The 18447-nt window shown below is 41.0% G+C and overlaps 1 protein-coding gene across 2 annotated transcripts in view; it reads left to right on the top strand.

Annotated features, from left to right (window-relative positions):
- The window catches only part of kdrl (kinase insert domain receptor like), a 46160-nt gene that overhangs the window by 989 nt on the left and 26724 nt on the right, over positions 1 to 18447 (top strand). The window contains exons 2-11 of one of the 2 annotated variants that reach the window (XM_020079878.2): positions 1407 to 1520; positions 9784 to 9874; positions 10864 to 11066; positions 12637 to 12761; positions 14324 to 14483; positions 14585 to 14721; positions 14811 to 14982; positions 15122 to 15248; positions 16052 to 16221; positions 17444 to 17600. In XM_020079878.2, the coding sequence (XP_019935437.2) occupies positions 1409 to 1520; positions 9784 to 9874; positions 10864 to 11066; positions 12637 to 12761; positions 14324 to 14483; positions 14585 to 14721; positions 14811 to 14982; positions 15122 to 15248; positions 16052 to 16221; positions 17444 to 17600 (1454 nt within the window). In that variant the 5' untranslated portion in view covers positions 1407 to 1408. Of the gene's footprint in view, positions 1 to 1406; positions 1521 to 2830; positions 3385 to 9783; positions 9875 to 10863; positions 11067 to 12636; positions 12762 to 14323; positions 14484 to 14584; positions 14722 to 14810; positions 14983 to 15121; positions 15249 to 16051; positions 16222 to 17443; positions 17601 to 18447 lie in introns of those variants that run through there. The other variant, XM_020079873.2, reaches the window with a different exon arrangement.

Raw genomic sequence — 18447 nt, 5'->3', positions numbered from 1 at the left:
TTGAGATTCCGGAGTCTACTAGGTACTTGAACGCACCACAAATCATTGTTCGCGCCCAAACACTTTACCGTACATCACAATGTAGACGCGCAACCATTGTGTTGTCTTTTTCGATTGAGCTAGTGCACCTGGGCCTCTCCAGCTAGTTATCCAGTTAGCTCTCCAGCTAGCTCTCTAGTTAGCTCTTCATTTGTTTGTAGAGAAGAGAAGAGTCTGAAGGTAACAACATAAAAGTTCAAACTTAAAGTGTCTTCACATCCTATTTTTACCATCGGACTGGCTTATATTGTCAAATTTGGTAATATTTCCATGAAGTTACAGTTAGCATTTTTCCAAGCTCATCTTTCTATAAACAAGCATCATGTGACAATGATAATAAACTTTATTTATAGTGATAAACTTAATTGATATAGATTCTTTCATAATTCAGTTACAAGGTGCTTCTGTTCACATCTCAAAACAGACCATTCATAAAACCTCAAACATTTACCCCATACATTGATATTTCTTTCGTCCACATCTGCACAATGAATGGGGTCTTGGGACTGTAACATTGTTTCCACTTAGTACTGACTACAGTCGGTCAGACTCCCTCCACTCCTCTTGCTGAAGAAAGACATTATTTCTGCTGGTTCCTTTATCTGAGGAGAGGCTGCTGTTGAGGCAGAAGGAAGCGTGCATGCTGTTAGTCCACAACCAGTTAGTTCCCCCGTAGTGCGTTTTGAACACCAAAGTCTAAAATAAAACCCTTTAAACCCCCCTCACTTTACTCTCAGCTTGCAACTTCCACCAATTGTTCATCAGGAGACTTATCTGCTGCCCTCTTGGCCCAGAGGGACGTCTCCCTTACTGAAGACTCCCATTTGAACATTGTTGTTGTATAGAAAAGAGAAAAGGCAGTTAATTGCATGTATATGTATGTGTATATATATATACGCATTTAGTGATCTTCTAACCTTCTCCTCAAAGTCTTATAGCATAAATATAGGTCTTATATATAAAGATTTACTTAAGACTGTGATTGGTTAAGAGTGTTGTCAGCGTTATGCCTGAGTTCAGTCCAAAATCTGCAGAGAAAGAAAGAGGAGGATTTACTGTTGCTTCACCACCAGATTGTAAAGGCAAGTGTGTTCACGGTCTCACTCAAGCTTTGAGCCAAAACCCTTAAGCCAATCATCTCCCCATTTTGGAATAAACTGTGCAGGAGAGCAAACTTTTTGTATACACTTATTCAAACCACAACTCATGGATGTCACTCAGAGATTCCCTTTAGTGGTTTTGTGTAGAGGAAATCTTTGAATTCTTGAGTTGTGACTGTGTGCTCCGAGAAATCCAGAAAGCAAAATAATTCCCACAACCGGGATGTTATAAATGGTTTCCCATGTTCTCTTCTTTTCCTGCCACAGTGATGAACGAGTGCTGCTCATCCCATTTCACTGCTGTTGGGCCTCATCCACCAACGCTCCAGACCCAGTCTCCAAAACATGGTGGCCTTCCAGTCCTGACATGTGCGGAAGAAGGTGAGGGCAGGATGTTCTTATTTACGATCCCTTGCTACTATGACCCAGAGCAGCAAAGCGATTGTTATGCTGATAAAAGAAAACAGTCTGCATCACATCCACACACTGCAGGGTACCGCTGCACAAAAGAGGATTATTTACATTGATATAAAAAGCAGTGTATCCTGTTTCTAAAGTTAAAAATAAATCCAGCAAATATTTATTCTAAACACTTGAGCACATTGATTCAGTCTGATATCATGATGACTGTTTACTTTTTTGTCTTTTTTCCTCTTTTGACAAGATAACTGCTGTGACCTTTAACCTCAGTTATGTGTTAGATTGATCTGATCAGAGCAAACAAACACGTGTAGCAAAATGTAGGTTAATAATCTACTTTAAATTTAACTTCAGTTTGTCATTAAGACACATTTTACCATACTCTGTCCCAGGTCACTTATGTATTAACTCCTTTCAATCCCTTGCTGCTGCCCCTAAGCTCTGGATCAGTTTCCCTTCTCACATTAGGTCTTGTCCTATTGTTCATAATTTAAAAATCTAATTTAAACTTGAAACCTTTTTAATCTTGCCTTTAATTCAGCCTGATTCTGTCATATGATTCTGTGAATATGTCTTTTTTATCTCATTTACTTTTTTGTGTGTCTCTTATTGCATCTGTCTCTCGCACAGTTTTTATTTTCTTTTTATCCATACTTGTATTGTCTTTCCTTCACCATCTCGAGAAACGTTCATTGTATCGGCTTCACACTTGGCATTTGTATTGTTAGGGGCCCAAGTAAGTGCAGTGTGATTCAGACACATGATATGTTCTGTATTAATAAACCTTAAATAAACCGGTGATCAGCACTCTGTATAGTTGCGGCCGTGTGGACTCATTAACATAGGGGACGTTGTGAACAACTATTTGTGCAGCAGCGGTGACGAGGCTTCAGGGTTTTGCAGACTGACCTCACCAGCCAGTATTTACTCACTGTTAGAAATGGGACAACACCAGTATATATAAATCTGACTTTATTTGATATATTCATTGAACACAGATCAGTAAGGTGAGGCTGATATTAACCAGATCTGCTGTGTGTCAGTCATTAATACAACAATTTTCAATGCTTCCTCACTGAAGTGATCTCTTATTTTCATATTTAATGGTAACATCACTGTACTGTTTCTAGTGGGCAACCCTTATCTGACTCATATATGCTGCAGAAGCACTATTTCTCATCAACTGATCTCCTCCTCGCTTGAACAGAGGAGTTTGTCCTCCCCAAAAAGTGACGTTGCATCCTTCCTCCGTGTCTTCATAAAACGTGCCTCGCTCCGTGGACTGTAAGCGCTGCTGCACGCAGGCGAAACGCAGGAAAACTGTCCAAGGCGCGCAAGTCTGATTGAGCTCAGCTTCATTAGGAAACTGACAATTGCTCTCATCCAACTTATGTTCTTCAAACTCCCTTCATTTTCACTCTGCTGACATTTTTTATTATTATTCTGGAGCACCTGCCCGGAGCTCACGGCGGCACAGCCGGCTCCTCACTGCGGCTCCGGGAGTTGGACGAGCCAGCTGCGCAGGAGAGCTCCCCCGCGAAACGCGTCATGGGACACGGGAGGATCGCTGCCGCTGTGTGCACCTACACCTGAGGACCCTGTGGATTTAAATCACAGTTTTCAGAGAGGGAAATAAGACTCTCAGATTTACTCGCTTTTAAGAAGAAACTTTCATCACTCAGTCGGAGTTGTGTGCCTCCTCCAGCGACTCCTTCACTTTATTCAGACGCACGGTTTTGGGGAGTTTGGATAAGAGTTGGAACGATGGTCTCATCCGACTGCTTCAAACTGGTCGTTTTCATCTTCTGCTCATCACTAACAAATGGTAAGAAGTCATTCATGCTTATGCAGATGAGTTATTTACGCGTGGCAGAGTTTTGTGCATGAAAGAGCAGAGTTTCACCATCATTGGTTTCACTGAATGGCTGAATGCACACTTGTGTGCCTTTTTTGGCATTTAATATAGTGAATAATAATACTTAGGCTACAGAGAACAGCTTATTTTTTATCATTAGTGATAACAACAATAATAATTATTACAATTATAATCCGCCTTTTCTTGATCCTAATTTTAGATTACGTATGACAGTATATGACAGAAGAAAATTAAATGTGCTTGTTAAATGAAAATTGTATGTGAACATTTTGGACCTGCAGCTCTCACTTCAGCCACTAGAGGTTGTCTCGCCCCGTTGTAATTGTGTCATCATTAACAAGTTAATAAAATGTGCCTCTGGCAGGTAATTGAAACACACTTTTTATTCAAATATAAGACTAATTGGTTATTGATGACATTTTTAAATTTCTTTTCTTAGACACTCTGAAGATATTGCAAACAAGCGCTTTGCTCTAATATTGTGGGAAAATGTTTTTTCCAGCAATTGTTATCTGTGGGTGAGCAGGATTAAACATTTTGGGAGGAGAATGCATATTTTTGTTCTGGCAGCACAATCAGCCTCATTGTCTCAGTGTCACTCCAAAAAACAAGATGGTGTTTAAAAGGTGGATGTTCCTCCACCCTGTGCCAGGTCTGATGTACCACTGACATACACAGTGAAGCCTTCCTCACCATCTTCGGATAAACATCCCATCCAAACAAAGGAAACACTGTTCACACACATACACACCCTCATATACACTTTCAGCCCATGAAGCTTTGTCTACGATGTTTTTAAGTAGATTTCCTTCACTGTCCGCACACAAAGCGTGGGAAAGACACAAGGAGGAAGCGGACGCAGGGGCAAGAGGCAGCCTGGAATTGTTTTGGCGAGTAGAGGTCACGGAAATGAGACACGCTACCTGAGCAAAGACTTCTTCCCCGAGCTCCTTGTGCTGAAATCAAGCAATGTCAAGCTCCATCCACAAGACAATGACAGAAAGGAAAGGAGGGTGTTGTTTCTGCAGAGCAGCTACAACTGTTAGAGCCATTAGTGATTAATGGTGCATCAGGCTGTCTTTGTTAATGCTGAGGTGTGCAACAGGTATAATCTGGTTAATAAGACTCAAAGCTGCATGCTGAGAACTGAAACTGAGATGTTGCATCTTGTTAATGGCACCACAGTCTCATAAAAATAAAGTTAATATCAGGATCACAGGGAAATATTTATTGAGGCTTTGCTCCTTTTACAGACATTTCTCAGTCTTTGTTTTGTCTGTGATAATTTGTTCATATTTAACCTGCTGCTCTTCCTTTTTCAAAAATGAATAGAGACTTATTGTGTTGCTTTGTGACACCAAATGAAATGTCGCATAACAGCTCAGACTGAGGGACAAGCTTTTTTGGAACTCTGTGATGTAATACTTGCATTGCAGGTTTATTTCAGTATCTGTGTAATGGTTAATGACTAATATTTTCCCATATCACCAGGAATATGATGCTCAAAAAATGATTCAGTAACTGTAAATAATGCAATATCTAGTTTAATTAAAACAATTTAATCTGTTGTACAAGTGAATTTATTTGGCAGAACTGAAGGAATATGTTCCAGGTATAGAGTAACACACAATAGCTTTTGTTTGCAGTTTTTAAGAGCAACTGACCAAACCCTGGACAAATTATTATTGAGGGGACACACATTCTCATTGTTTGAGTTCCTCTGTCTCATTCTATAACATCGTATTAATCAGCGATTTCTTGCTCTGTTGAGGACAGTGCTTCTTTAGAAGCCGTCGTTCTAGCAAAGGCAGTTTGTGCTGTGTCTAGTTTGTTTTGGAGTCAGACTATCTTTCCTGTTCTGATACTTGAGATGAAGTGGAAAATGGGAATGATGAGAGGTCAGCCAAGTGCAGTGGGGAATCATTGCTTTCTGGCAGTACGTCTAGATCCATGCAGGCAGCACAAGAAAAACACACACACACACACACCTGAATTGGAAGTCTCCCCAACAGAGCAAAAAAAGATCACTCCCTCACAATAGGATATTGAACTGTACAAATTGCTTTGTGTAGCTGTTCTGATAGGATGATTGCAGCTCCTGGTCCATACTTGGCATATCCAGCCTGAGCTAGCAATATATTTTCTTTGAATCCTGCATGAGATTTCAATTTTAAGGAGCTTCTGTCTGCTAACTACTCATAATCATACATGATGGAAGGTGAATCCTCTGGGTTTAACATTTAGGACTCTCATGCTGAAGATTCCTGTTTGTCGGCTCCCACTCAACTTTATGTAACCTGGAGTGGCCACCCATCTGGGCCAGATGTTCCTGTATTTTTCTTTTTTCTTTTTTAAAGAGGAGTCTGGAGCATTTTGCCTCTAAATCTCCAAAGGCTAATATATGGCTAATAAAAAAGGCACTCGTCCTAACTGTTGTCTTAACCTTGTGTTTGGCAAAGTGGAGGGGTTTCAGGAGGGCTCTGTGTGGCAGGATACTCCAGCACACGTGACACACAGCTCGACCAGCGGCAGTTGAGCCTTATTTAGGCAGGTGCTTTCATGCCTTGTTGATGTTTTTTGTGAATTGGTTTGTCTTGTAAATATTCACCCCAAAGGCAACATACCATGACCTGTCACTGGCATAGAGAGTTACCACATCATGAAACCCAAACAGCCTTTGAATATAGTCGTTTTTACAAGAAGACTCCTGAATGACCCTCTCTTGTGATGCCAATGTTTCAGTGGAGGCCGTTGAAGTAAACTTTTTGTTGAACAACGATTCATTGTTAACATATAGTCATTTTATTCATTTATAGTTTTTCTTTGTATTTACCTCTGCCAAGGAGTTTGTCTGTCTGTCAAACACCAACGTTTTATTGTATCTAGGTGTCCGATATGAGTCAAGGAAGAACCCATAACTTTTGGGACAGATTACTTTCTTCAACATCTTGAGATCGGGCATATTTTATGAATTTCTCTAACAATAATGCAGAGATCTTTATGAATGACCACAACACTGTTAACATTCATAGTAAAATGTTTTGCTTAATAATTATCATCATTAGACCGCAGCCTCGGCAGATCTTGCAAATGTTTAACTCCTGTTGCTATGGTTTAAGATTAAGATTCCTCTTTACACACGGAACACAGTGGGCAGCCATGAAGGCGCCCGGGGAGCAATTAGGGGGTTCAGTGCCTTGCTCAAGGGCACCTCGGCAGTGCCCAGGAGGTGAACTGGCACCTCTCCAACTTTTGTCTAGAACCGGCCACCCTCTGGTTCCCAAGCCAAGTCTCTATGGACTGAGCTACTGCCTCCCAATTTTCATTGCAGCGAAGATGAGTCACCACCAGTGACCGTGCACTCCTTTATCAAACAATCATTTCCTCTAGTAGTGACTGAAATGGCAAGGTTAAACACGAGAATACATAATGCTGTATTTTTACTTTTACCATGAAAGCACCAAAAAAGTAACTCACTCTTCTAATTACTCTCAAGACAGCTGCATTGTATAATGACAGGACAGGAAGTACGACGAGATGAGGTGTACTGCTGCAAAACAGAAGGGAATTTCGCACATTATTATGAGCACTGAAAGTGCTTTCACTCAGAGTTTCCCATTCAACTCAGTGACAGTGCAGTCACCTCTCACAGTAGTGGTCTTTATTATGCAATATCAAACATGAGCCATGTTGCAACAGGCTGGTAACATCTTGCCAACAGTTACATCAACTCACAATAACCCTTTGTTTTGCCTCAGTAATGTTTTTGTGAACTCAGCAGAAGTTAAAAACAAAGGGCTGCAAATCAGTTTAGAATAATCAAAAAATCAATCACAAGAAGAAATATGGTAGCAGTAATTTAGCTATCATTGCACCTCACTCATATTTTTTTTCACCATATCATCATCATATATTTATCTGACCATACCTGTGCTCTGAATATTTCTCACCCTGTTACATCACAATACACCAAATTCAAACAACATTATTATACAGTATACATCCTTAAAAATCAGGGGTTGATGAAAGATAAGCAGGATCAACAATTCCAGTTGCTTTGCTGAAATTCTTTGAGTGCAAAATATTTGAATAGCATTTTCTGAGCCACAAACATTTCAGTTAAGAGTGAGGCATAAATCCTGGAATCCAATGCTACTTGGGTTTTTAGTCTTTATTTCCTGGCTGCTTTTGAACCTTCAGCGCCACAAAAGGTTTTCCAAGCACTACAGCTCGTTGTCCTGTGCCCCTTCCCTTCATCAGTGGCAAGTGAGGATAAAGACATGCAAATGTGACGCTGGTCTTATCTTAGTTACTTTGGCCGTGTGTCAATGATCAGTTTAATGTTGTCTCACTGGCTCCCCTCATTAAGCTACTGAGAAATTTAACCAGAAGTCACTCAGCCCTTTTCTCTCTCTCTCTCCCTCCCTCTTCCTCTCTCTCACTCACTGTTTGTTCCATGCCTGTCTTCTTTTAATGGCTCTTAATGAGAACCAGCTACAGGCCCCTTTGAGCCAACAAAATAAGCACAAATTCTGACATTTTTCAGGCGATCTGCTGGAGGAATGCGGCACACAGCTGTTGCAGGGGGTCAGGGGTGTCGGGAGGGATGCTTGCTGAGGTCAGCACTGGGCAGACACTGGGTCAAGTGGAAGTTTGGAAGGTTTGGGTGCAAAGAGACAGACCTTGTATGTTTTATTTTCCTCTTTTAGTGGGCTGTTGGGGGCCCTGTGGACTTATCCATCTGTAGTGAATTACTGAGAAGAATAGAAGAAAAATTGGCCAGTCTTAAGAGATGAGCTCCCTGTCAATTCAAGGTCAGGATGATGTTTTCGGATGTTTACTTGTGTAAGCAGACACCAGCATTTGTATCAGCACATAAGTCAAAGCAAAACGTTAAACATGCATTTTTGCCATTTGTATTTAACTATAGTCCCAGGGGTCAAATTGTATTTGAGTCATTATTGACTTAATTTTCAGTGATGCAATTACATGAAGTTGTTGTCAGTTCTAAGATAAAAAAGGTAATCATTTAGACTACAAAAAGGCAACAACAGATTTTGGATAGTTTTTAATCTGTGAACTGTGATTGTTTATTTTGATCAGGAGCCTCAGTTGTTCTCGATTTAATATACAGCAATGTTTTAATTTAATATAGGGCACATGGAATCACAACAAGTGTGTGAACCACAGCCCTTCTCCGCTGCATAACCTTGGACGATAAAACAATGATGTTTTAATACTTTGTGAGGGAGGAAGTCAATATTGAGTGCCACTGCCAACACAGGCAACGTCAGCTCATTCTTAGCACAACAGCTGTTCTGAATAAAAGACAAATACTCTTTGTGTGTGTTTTTCTCACTCTCTCTTTCTTTGTGCGTGTATGTCTTTTGTTCATTTTAATTGCAGGTGTAGTCATGTATGTGCGTGGATTTCCATGTGCGTGTGTAGGCATGCCATGACAGCCTGGCACCAGGCAGTTGTGTAACCTCATTGTCTTTGTTGATTCTGTGCTTACAAGTAAAGGTTTCCCTGTGGGCTGTCGTATTTGGCACGTTGACTTACAGTAATACATTTGTTTTGTGACGACAGTGACAAGTTGTTCAGGGATGCCAGTGAAAAGAAGGAAATCACATATGGGACGTGACATCCCCCTGGAGAACAGGGAAAATCATGCTGATTCCTTTGTTGAATGCTGTTAGAGGGACCTCTCAACAGATAAAGCTGGCTGCACACCAAACTGAGGCCACCTTTGAATCAAACATCTCATCCTCTTAATTTCCCCCTGATAATTAAATAATAGCATTCAGAGTGCAAGGTCAATGGTAAATGGAAAAAAAAACAGAAAGAAGAAGATGAAGGGAGCACCAAAGGAGGTCAATTCATAGGAAACGCATGCAATGGTAATCATCATGGTTTCGGCGAATCTGACTGTTTTTTACCCCTCTGGTAAAGTGGTGCAGCTGCTCCCCATTGGTCCCCTTCTTCCCTCTTTTCAACTTTCTTTCTTTCTTCTTTCTTTCCGCTCATGCCAGGACACTGTCCGTTCAGCAACCTGCACACTCAACACCGGAAACACCCCCATTGCTCTCACAGCGGACAATCACTTGCATAAGAGGCAGAAGCAGATCAGCATAAAGCGAATCCACATTTCAGTGCAGAAGTGGAATTCCCAACAATGACTTCCATCCTGTTGTTAATTGGGATAGTGATCTACAAACAGTGGTGTAAAGAGAGAGAAGCTGTTAATGTGCAGATTTGTTTGACCTAAGTGCTGTGTGTGTGTGTGTGTGTGTGTGTGTGTGTGTGTGTGTGTGTGTGTGTGTGTGTGTGTGTGTGTGCATTCAACAGGGCATTTGGACAAAGAGCGTTCCCCTAAGATTCTTCCCTCTGAGGATCCCCTCATCCTTCATTATGGCGATTCATTAAATCTCATCTGCAGGTATGTAACACGCATAACCAATAACCAACATATTAATACATAATAAAATCAATAAAGCCGGTAGTGAATAATTAATGTGACAAAGTTAAGTATCTTGTCTTAAAGAAATTTGCTAATATTAAAATGTTTCTGGCTCCAGCTTTTGTTGCCCTTCCCTGGTCAGTTATTAGACATAAGTCGGGATGAGATGATCTGTTCCTGAACTGTCATTCCAGCCATAAAGTTTAGACCCTGGTCTCATTACATGTCAGAATGGCCAGGGGGGAAATAAACGGGATATGCCTCGGTCTCAGGGCACTTGCAGGCTTCAAAGTAAATGGGACGATCGTTGGTGGTGGCCCGCATTTAGAAGTCCATTAGAGGCGGTGGGACCCATGTGTTTTTTTTAATTTTATTTGAATTTAGAGAGTCTGGCATCATGTAGTAGGATCGCAAGGAATGTTTAGGAGCTTGTGTCTATCTAATGTAATGATTCCCTACAAGGCTATGCACTAAGATTCCTAGTCCTTGGAAGACATGTCACCGGATAAGAGCAGGAGGTTGCTTGACCCAAAATTCTGCAGGCAAAGGCAGTGGTATGCAAAACATGTTTGATGTTCCTCTGGGATCTCTTTAATGAGGGTTTTTAAATAGATGCTGCGTGGAAAGAATGTGTCGGCCGAGCACGTCATTCAGGAGAAACACGTTCCCATGTGAAAGCACAAGTTATCGGATGACTCGAGATTAACTGAAAATAAACTGAAAATGAAAATTAAACCAGAAAGTCCCCAGGGGAGAAGCAGCTGCTGCCACCCTGAACTTAAGATCTTGAAAGGTCATTACTAGCTTTCACTCAGAATAGATCCAGTTTATGCAGTGTTTGTTTACAGAGAGCAGATTAACAGTAATGTAAAGATGATGTGTCAAGTTCAACATATTTAACTGTAAATATTTCACCATCTTTCATCAAACCTGAAGCTGAAATATTGTCCCACTGTTTCCTCTGTTAGAGGTCATGGCCCGCTGAACTGGACACGATCCATTTCATTAGAAGGGGTGAAGACGGAGCCGTGTGATCCTAGACATCACTCTCATTCCCACTGCAGCAATCTCACAGTTACACGTTTGAGCGCCAAGGACACAGGGGAGTACAGCTGTAAATACTCCAAAGATGGTTCAGACCACATCACCTCAACCTACGTCTATGTCAAAGGTGAGACCTGCAAAGTGCAAGTTACCAGCCCAGCTCATTGGCTTTTTCTCTATCAAAGACAAGTCAGTGAATCAGTGAGAACAAAACTCTTTGTTACATTTATGGCACCTAATTCATTCCACCCAGACCTGTGACTGTAAGTGATTTTCCAGAGAAAAAAATGTTGTTTAGAAATACAGAGAACTGGTCTATAAACTGTTGCAGCGATTAGCGTTCTTTTTTAAATGAATTGTTTTTCTTCTATCCATGATTTAACTGTGATTTTCCTGAAAGTCACATAAGACTCCTGGTTTGAAAAAAAGGTTTTTTTCACAGGGTGATACTCATCTACTGACGCCAGTGGAGGAGTCTAAAGCGTTGTAATGAGCTTTCAAACAGCAGCACTTAATTGACAGAATACAATGCTCAATGAGCAGCCTGAGATTTTCTGTAAGATACCAAAGCTGGGACACCTCCATTCCTGCAAGAAAAAAAGAAGGCAAGAACAGAAGAGAAAGCGAAAGATATTAAAAAATAAAAGGAAATACATTTTCACAGAAAGAAAAAGGGAAGGAGAGATAGAATACACTTTTTTTAAATTATGAAACAGAACACAACTCATATGACTACTTTGGATTCAGGATGCTGACTAACTCAGGCTGAAGTGTCACAGTAGCTTTTCTCAGAGAGAGGAAGTTGTTTCTTTGGTACGATTGGTTTCTTCTCGAGGTGGGTGAAGTGTGATTGCACAGGAAGCCCTAGTCATTGACTGCGATTTCCTGCTCCTGCTACTGTTTTCCTAAGTCTCCCCTAAAAACGTCAGACGGCACCGTTTACAGTTGCACTATTATAACCACGGTTAGAAGTTATTCAATTTTTCAGGAAATAGTTTATGGATCTTGTTATAAAAATCATGAATTTGCAGATTTTGGGGGCAAAGGTATGAGCTCTACTGAGAACCATTCACGTACAAATGGAGATGGTGCAAGGCAACATAGGGATACCAGGTCAGCTTCAGTTAAGATGAGAATACAATCATGGAATATCCAAAGGTTGTGAAATAGTTGTAGACAATGAGGACCAAAGTAATTCTGGCTGCTCTGTGAACGTGGTTCCCACTTCGCCTGACTATCACGCAGCCTGCTGTGCCTGTGTTTAGTCTAACACTTACTTTTCAAAGCCCCTCAGCTGTTTATTAGATCATGCTTTCTTTTCAAATAATAGTTCTTTTATCACACCATTACTGCTTGACCTCACACCAATCGCAGACTATTTGTGTAGCTGAGAAGTTCCCACAGCCATTTTGCGATGGCTGGCTGCCCAGTAGGAAGTCATTGCTATAGTTTGATTGCTCTATCTGTGCCCTGCTCCCTTATCAGGCTGAATTAAGTGATTTCTTTATATGATCTCTGTGTTAGATGTCCTGACATTGCCCTGATTCAGTTGCACTGCTCTGGCATTGGGTGTTTTTTTTGCTCTCCCGTAACAGCGCTTGTTATCCTAAGAGACAAAATATACATCTGCTTTGAAATGCAATTTCTGTTTGACCTGTATTTTAGATCTTACTGATTTTTTTTTGTTTGTTTCTCAGATTCCAAGCAACCTTTTGTGGAAATTCATCAGACACCTACCATGCTGCCAGTCTACAGGCATGAGAAGAGCCTCACTGTGCCATGCAGGACGTCCTCTCCTGATGCTGTAGTAACACTTAGAGGGGTAAGACCTCACAATCATTACACACCTTCTGCACAAATGTTGTATTTTACTATATGTGTTAGGCTTGAGCCCAGTGTTGTATTTTTTGCATTTGATTTGCTGTTAGGTTCTTGTTCCAAATACTGAAAGCCATAGTTCAAAAATGTCAAACAATTCCTGTAGCCTTTCCAAGATTACATCTTCCTCAACGTACTCTACGAGGTTGGCTGCTCTTCTTCATCCTGAGATTTTTGTATTAGTCCATTGCATGTTAGAGACATCATCAACATGCCCCCACCCTCGCTGTGGATTTTCCTGCTGTATATATTCTCACATGGGCTCACCCTGACTTTTTGTGGACATTTTACTTGGGGGCTGGCAGTTCTGAAAAATGTCAGAGGCAACAGACTCGAAGATCTTCATTCTCATATACGGCCCCTCCGAAGAATTTCGGGAAAATGTCCGGAGTTCAGTGGATGTCTTAAAACATCTTAAGATGTCTCACTCTGTGGGAGTTGCTGAAACTGCAGAGAGAGTTCATAAATTAGATAAACAGCTAAATGTTTTCTACATTGTATTTCTTAAGCTAATGTTTATTTTTTCTAATAAAGTAAAACTGGACCTCAAGGTTATCTTAGGCTTCTAAGATCAGGATTGCTCCATAAGATTATTAGGTTATCCTTTCTTGTTTTCTTCCAAAAAAAGTGTTTCCACTCTGTGCATAAGGCGTCTCACTGGTTCACACACCCTTTGTGTATTAAATCACCGGGGACACTGGCTCGTCTGAGGGAAGCTCAGGGGCGGCAAAGGGAGTCATCCTGTCTACTTCCTGTAAGAGCAGGAAGGTGTTCCAAGAGTGTTTTTCTCAGAATAGACTCTAGACTAAATTTAGTCACTCTTCTCTTACAAACATCAGGAAATGCAGAAGCAAAACAGTACAGACTGTGTCAAGTCACAGGAAACAACAGGTAAATTATGAGGATTAGTACATTTGATCCCAGATTTAAGTGGGAGATGTCGGCAGAAGAGTTCCCTTAGCAACTGCATGACACTTCTGCAGACTGTAAGAGCCTGATTGTGTTCAATCAAAGCAACAGGCATGTTGAAAAAGTTGCCATGACAAAAGTACCTTCTTTCATATGTGTCACATTGACTAATGTGGACGAACACATCTCACTCAGATGGAACAGATAGTGGTTGAGTGACCTTCCTGCCATTCGAGACTCGATGACACTCCTACTTCCTGCTCCCTATCCTTCCTTCCCTTCCCTTACCTCTTACAGTCCGACTTCTGGCATAAGAACAAAAAGCAGAAGGCACGTACATCCTCTTCCGAGTCTGCAATGTTTTGTGCTCCATTGCATCCTTGATTGCAGAGGTTACACTCCACAAAACAATGAAAACTAATTAGACCTCCACTCTCGCAGATGTCTGTGCTCAGCTGAGCCCAGCAGAGCATGAATTACATGTTAAATCAAGTTGAGTGCATTACATTTCGCTCTGTATGCCTCAGTGAATATCACGAGGGTCACCAAATATCTGTGGGTTCTGACAACATCTTTGCTCTCTTGTCTTGATTGCAGTTCCCACTATTATCAGAGGACATTGTTAAGAAGAAGGTTTGGGATCCAAAGGTGGGATTCAAGATTCCCTACGGTCCCCTCACTACGTACGACTTCCTCACCTGTTACACCGTGGTTAACGGTAGTGAGTTCCAATCACCATACTACCCCAAAAGACTGAGTGAGTTTTGTCTTTCTGTTTACACCTGCTCAGTGAAAAATTAAGACCATTGCTGATGAAAACCCTTTTATGTTTCACACTCTTCTCTTGTCTTTTTTCAGCTACCGTTCTTAAAAATGTAAAAATCAACCCAGAGCGTGTCAAACTGTTGGTTGGAGACACCCTCATCCTCAACTGCACGGGTGAGACCACCTTTAATGGAAGACTCAGCTTTATGTGGGATTTTCCAAAGATGAGAGTAAGTTCAGGATTTACTGTTAATACTGTTTAAAAGAGAACCATCACAGACTGTAGCAATGGAGTTAATGGTGCTTGCTTTGTTTTCAGGAAAATCGCCATTATACGAATAAATCCGATGTCAACATTGCCTCAGCCCTTGTGATGAGCGGTGCTTTAGTGTTGCCAAACGTTACCATGGAGGATAAAGGAACGTACCGCTGCAAAGCTGTGCTTGACCACACCATACACCAGAATGCCACAGCAAAAGTCATCATCTATGGTAAGCATACTTTGCATGGATTAAAAATCTGATAATGTATTCAAAAATGGGTATCAATGATTAAGATACATCAAAATGACCAGACAAATGCAATATTTGAATATTAAATGAAATATCACTCTGGTTTTCTTTGTTGCAGAGCATCCGTTCCTCAACGTCTCCTACAGGCACGAGCGGCAGAGTACAGTGACCCTCAAAGAAGGTAAAAAGAGGCATGTGTTTGAACCCAAGGTCAACGCCCTGCCCCGATCAGACCTCATAGCATGGTGAGTAATAGTAATAGTAGGCAGCACCTCCACTTTGAAACACTTTAAAAAGATGGCGAGGGGATGTCTGATTTTAGATATGTTTGAATTATATCAGATTCAATCTGTCATTCGAAAAACATGAAAAAGTGGCAGTCCCATTTTTAAAACTGATTAACTTAAGTCATATCAGACCATACTTGAGGAATCCAACCTGTTTATACATGATGTATATAACATTGTACCTACAAACATTTAACTCTCTGGCCAACAGCTATCATCATAATACAATAAGAAATTAAAATGTATTTAAGTTTGATAGGTGTTAACATTTTGTTGATGCTTGCCTCATCTTTAAGGTTATATATGAGCTTACACCTCCCACACTGAGTCCATTTATAATGCTGAATTCTAAAAGTGTCAGGATCTGTCTTACTTAGACAAAGTACTAATAACTTTTGGGTACAGTATTAACTTGAGAAATTGCTTCAAGCAAAACAAACTTGCAATAATGTGTAGTAATTCAACCTCATCTCTGACATTATAGTCTCTCATGGTGTTTATGTGACTTGTGCTTTTCCATTGTTCTACATATGAAGTGTTTTTACTAACCATATTTGTGTTGCCCTGTTTGCCCATATGCTCAATGTGTCTTGTTTTTATCCATACACAATTTGTATACATTATTTTATTCTAGTTTTATAGGAAATCTGCAGCTCATTTCCAGCCTTTTCTTAATAAGCATTATGCAGTGCCTAATAAATAAAAATAATATTAATTGTTCATGCACAATAAAAATAACTTTCTATGGTTCTAATTTTCAGGTATAAGGATGGGGTCCTTATCATGAAGAATTCCACCTGTTACAAGATGTCTGGCTTCAGCTTGATCATCACGGATGTGCAGCAGAAACATGCTGGGGTCTTCACCATAAGCCTTGGCAGCCAATCAAAGGGCTTGTACAAGAATCTGAGCTACACTCTGTTAGTCGAAGGTAAGCTGTCGCCATAAACCTGATAATGACTCTGGATCCTTAGGAAATTAAGCAATGCCTCAGCTTTGGACTGTGGATTCCCTGGCGCTGTGGCTGCTTTCAGTGCAGTTCACTGGACGGCAGGTAGCAGCTCCAGTATGAGAGGAATTTGAGGGCTTGTTGATTCCAGGGCTGGATTGACGTAGCCGGGGCAGCTGTTGTTGATTATTGGGGCTCTTTTGAAGGGGCTTTTCGCTGTGTGTAAATGGCCTGGGCTCTTTTCTGCTTTTAGACTCCAGCCGTTCAGACCTCCCCAGTCTCCAACATTTATTTGCATCCTCACTATGTGAATATACAGTGTGCAGCTCATATAAGCAATGTTCTGAATAGTACGTGTATTACAAAACAAGGACTGAGCATGTAATTAAATGATGACTTTGCAAAGAGTGCTTGTAACTATTAACACAAGGTTATAAATGATTTAGCATGAGAACAGTGTATATCAGTTACTTGAAGCTTATCCAGGGGGGCCGAGTTATTTTCATTGCATTCTTAAAACGTTGTCAAGCTATCCCGATAGCGTGCCAAAAAGTAAAAAAAACTGCCTCCTTTTGGCTTGATTTGTTGGAATTAAAAAAATTAAAAACTTACAGACACAAACAAAGTGAATAGACTTTGCTGGTATCAATTAGGGAGCTATTTTAAACTTTGTTCATCAGTTGTTTAGAGCTGTCACAGTGCTACAGATCATGACTGCGTTCAACGTGATGACGTGTGGGTGTGTGTGATCAGATGCAGATTTTTGTGGTCTGTCAAGCAATGTCACTGAGTGTAGATTGGCGGTTTTAGCTGTTCAGAACAGTGACAATGGCTGTGTGATGTGGGCTACCTCCAGAGGTGGCACAAGGATCTTTGTCTGTTACTAATTACGGTGCACATGGTTGATTCTCTGACCTGGGCACGGGCCACGGTGCGGTCGTGCTTTGACCTACAGCCCCGGGCTATCCAATCATCCTGTCATTCTTCTCGTACACACTTTCTAAAGGACAACTGGTGTCAGTGGCACCTTTTCATGGTTATCCATCATGACTTTCATTCCTCATTATAAAGACATTATAAGATTCCGCAGTGGGCTGGGTTGGGTTGGGATGGCAGATGGATGATCTAACCTGCTCTCTATCTCTCTTCCTCTCTCTCTCCCTGTTTGTCCGTGCGTGTGTGTGTGCGCACTTCTCTCTCACAGTGAATCCAACAATTTTAGAGGCGGAACTTGCCACCGTGGACTTGCAGCCTTACATGGTTGGCAAACAGCATCAGATACCCTGCACCGCTAGTGGGTTCCCCCTGCCAACCATCAGATGGCTGTGGCAGCCATGTCTCTTGGATGCTACTCTTACGGAGTGAGTCACCATTTTGCTATGTTCCAAGCAGAGAAATGCTTACTCTAGATTTAATGCAGTCATGTTCTGTTAACTTTCCTCAGTCATAAACAATTTAAAACATAGAGGCTAAACGTTCCTAATTTTAAACACAATGCCATCGTAAAAAAAATGTATAGACAGAAAACTTTGTTTTGTGGAATCTATGTCCTAAATTTCTGTCAGGCGTGAACATTTTTAACATGTAGCACCCACATATTAGTCATTAATACCCAACTGACAGTACACTCAGATCAATTATATGCCACTAAATAGATTTGATGTAGGTTGCACTTTACTCCTGAAGTCAACTGCTTATTGGAAATATGCTTGTTCATGTATATGTCAGGCTAAACAGAAACAGTAAACAACGCAAGTGTAACTACTGTTGTAAATATGAAGTTCTGTGTTTTAGTGCAAATATAATGTTTTTGCACAAATCCCATATCCATGTTGGAGGGCAAAAACTTACAACCACAGTACTGGAGTAGTATTTACAAAAACACAGACAACCAAGCATCACAGACTTAACAGCAGATGTAGTAAGTGCACCATCCAGAGCCACCGTTCCAGCCCAGGGATCCCACTATAAAGCGGATCAAGATTGACTGAATTGACTTGAGCCCAGAATATGACAAATTAATCAAAGAAACGCAGCCCCTGAGAGCTGCCCTCTCGTCTGTGGTCAGTGGTTCTGTGGGCTGAAGTGGAAACATGGGGGAAATATATTAATCTCAGATTCCCTGAGCTGCTACAGAGCCTTACAACACTGAATGACCAAGCACGGTGGTGAACCCACAAACAAGATGAACATTCTTGAGATCCCCTG

Source organism: Paralichthys olivaceus, chromosome 9, assembly GCF_024713975.1.
Source record: "Paralichthys olivaceus isolate ysfri-2021 chromosome 9, ASM2471397v2, whole genome shotgun sequence".
Taxonomy (NCBI): Eukaryota; Metazoa; Chordata; class Actinopteri; order Pleuronectiformes; family Paralichthyidae; genus Paralichthys; species Paralichthys olivaceus.
Note: the sequence above shows the minus strand (reverse complement) of the source record. Positions and strands in the feature narration are given on the sequence as shown.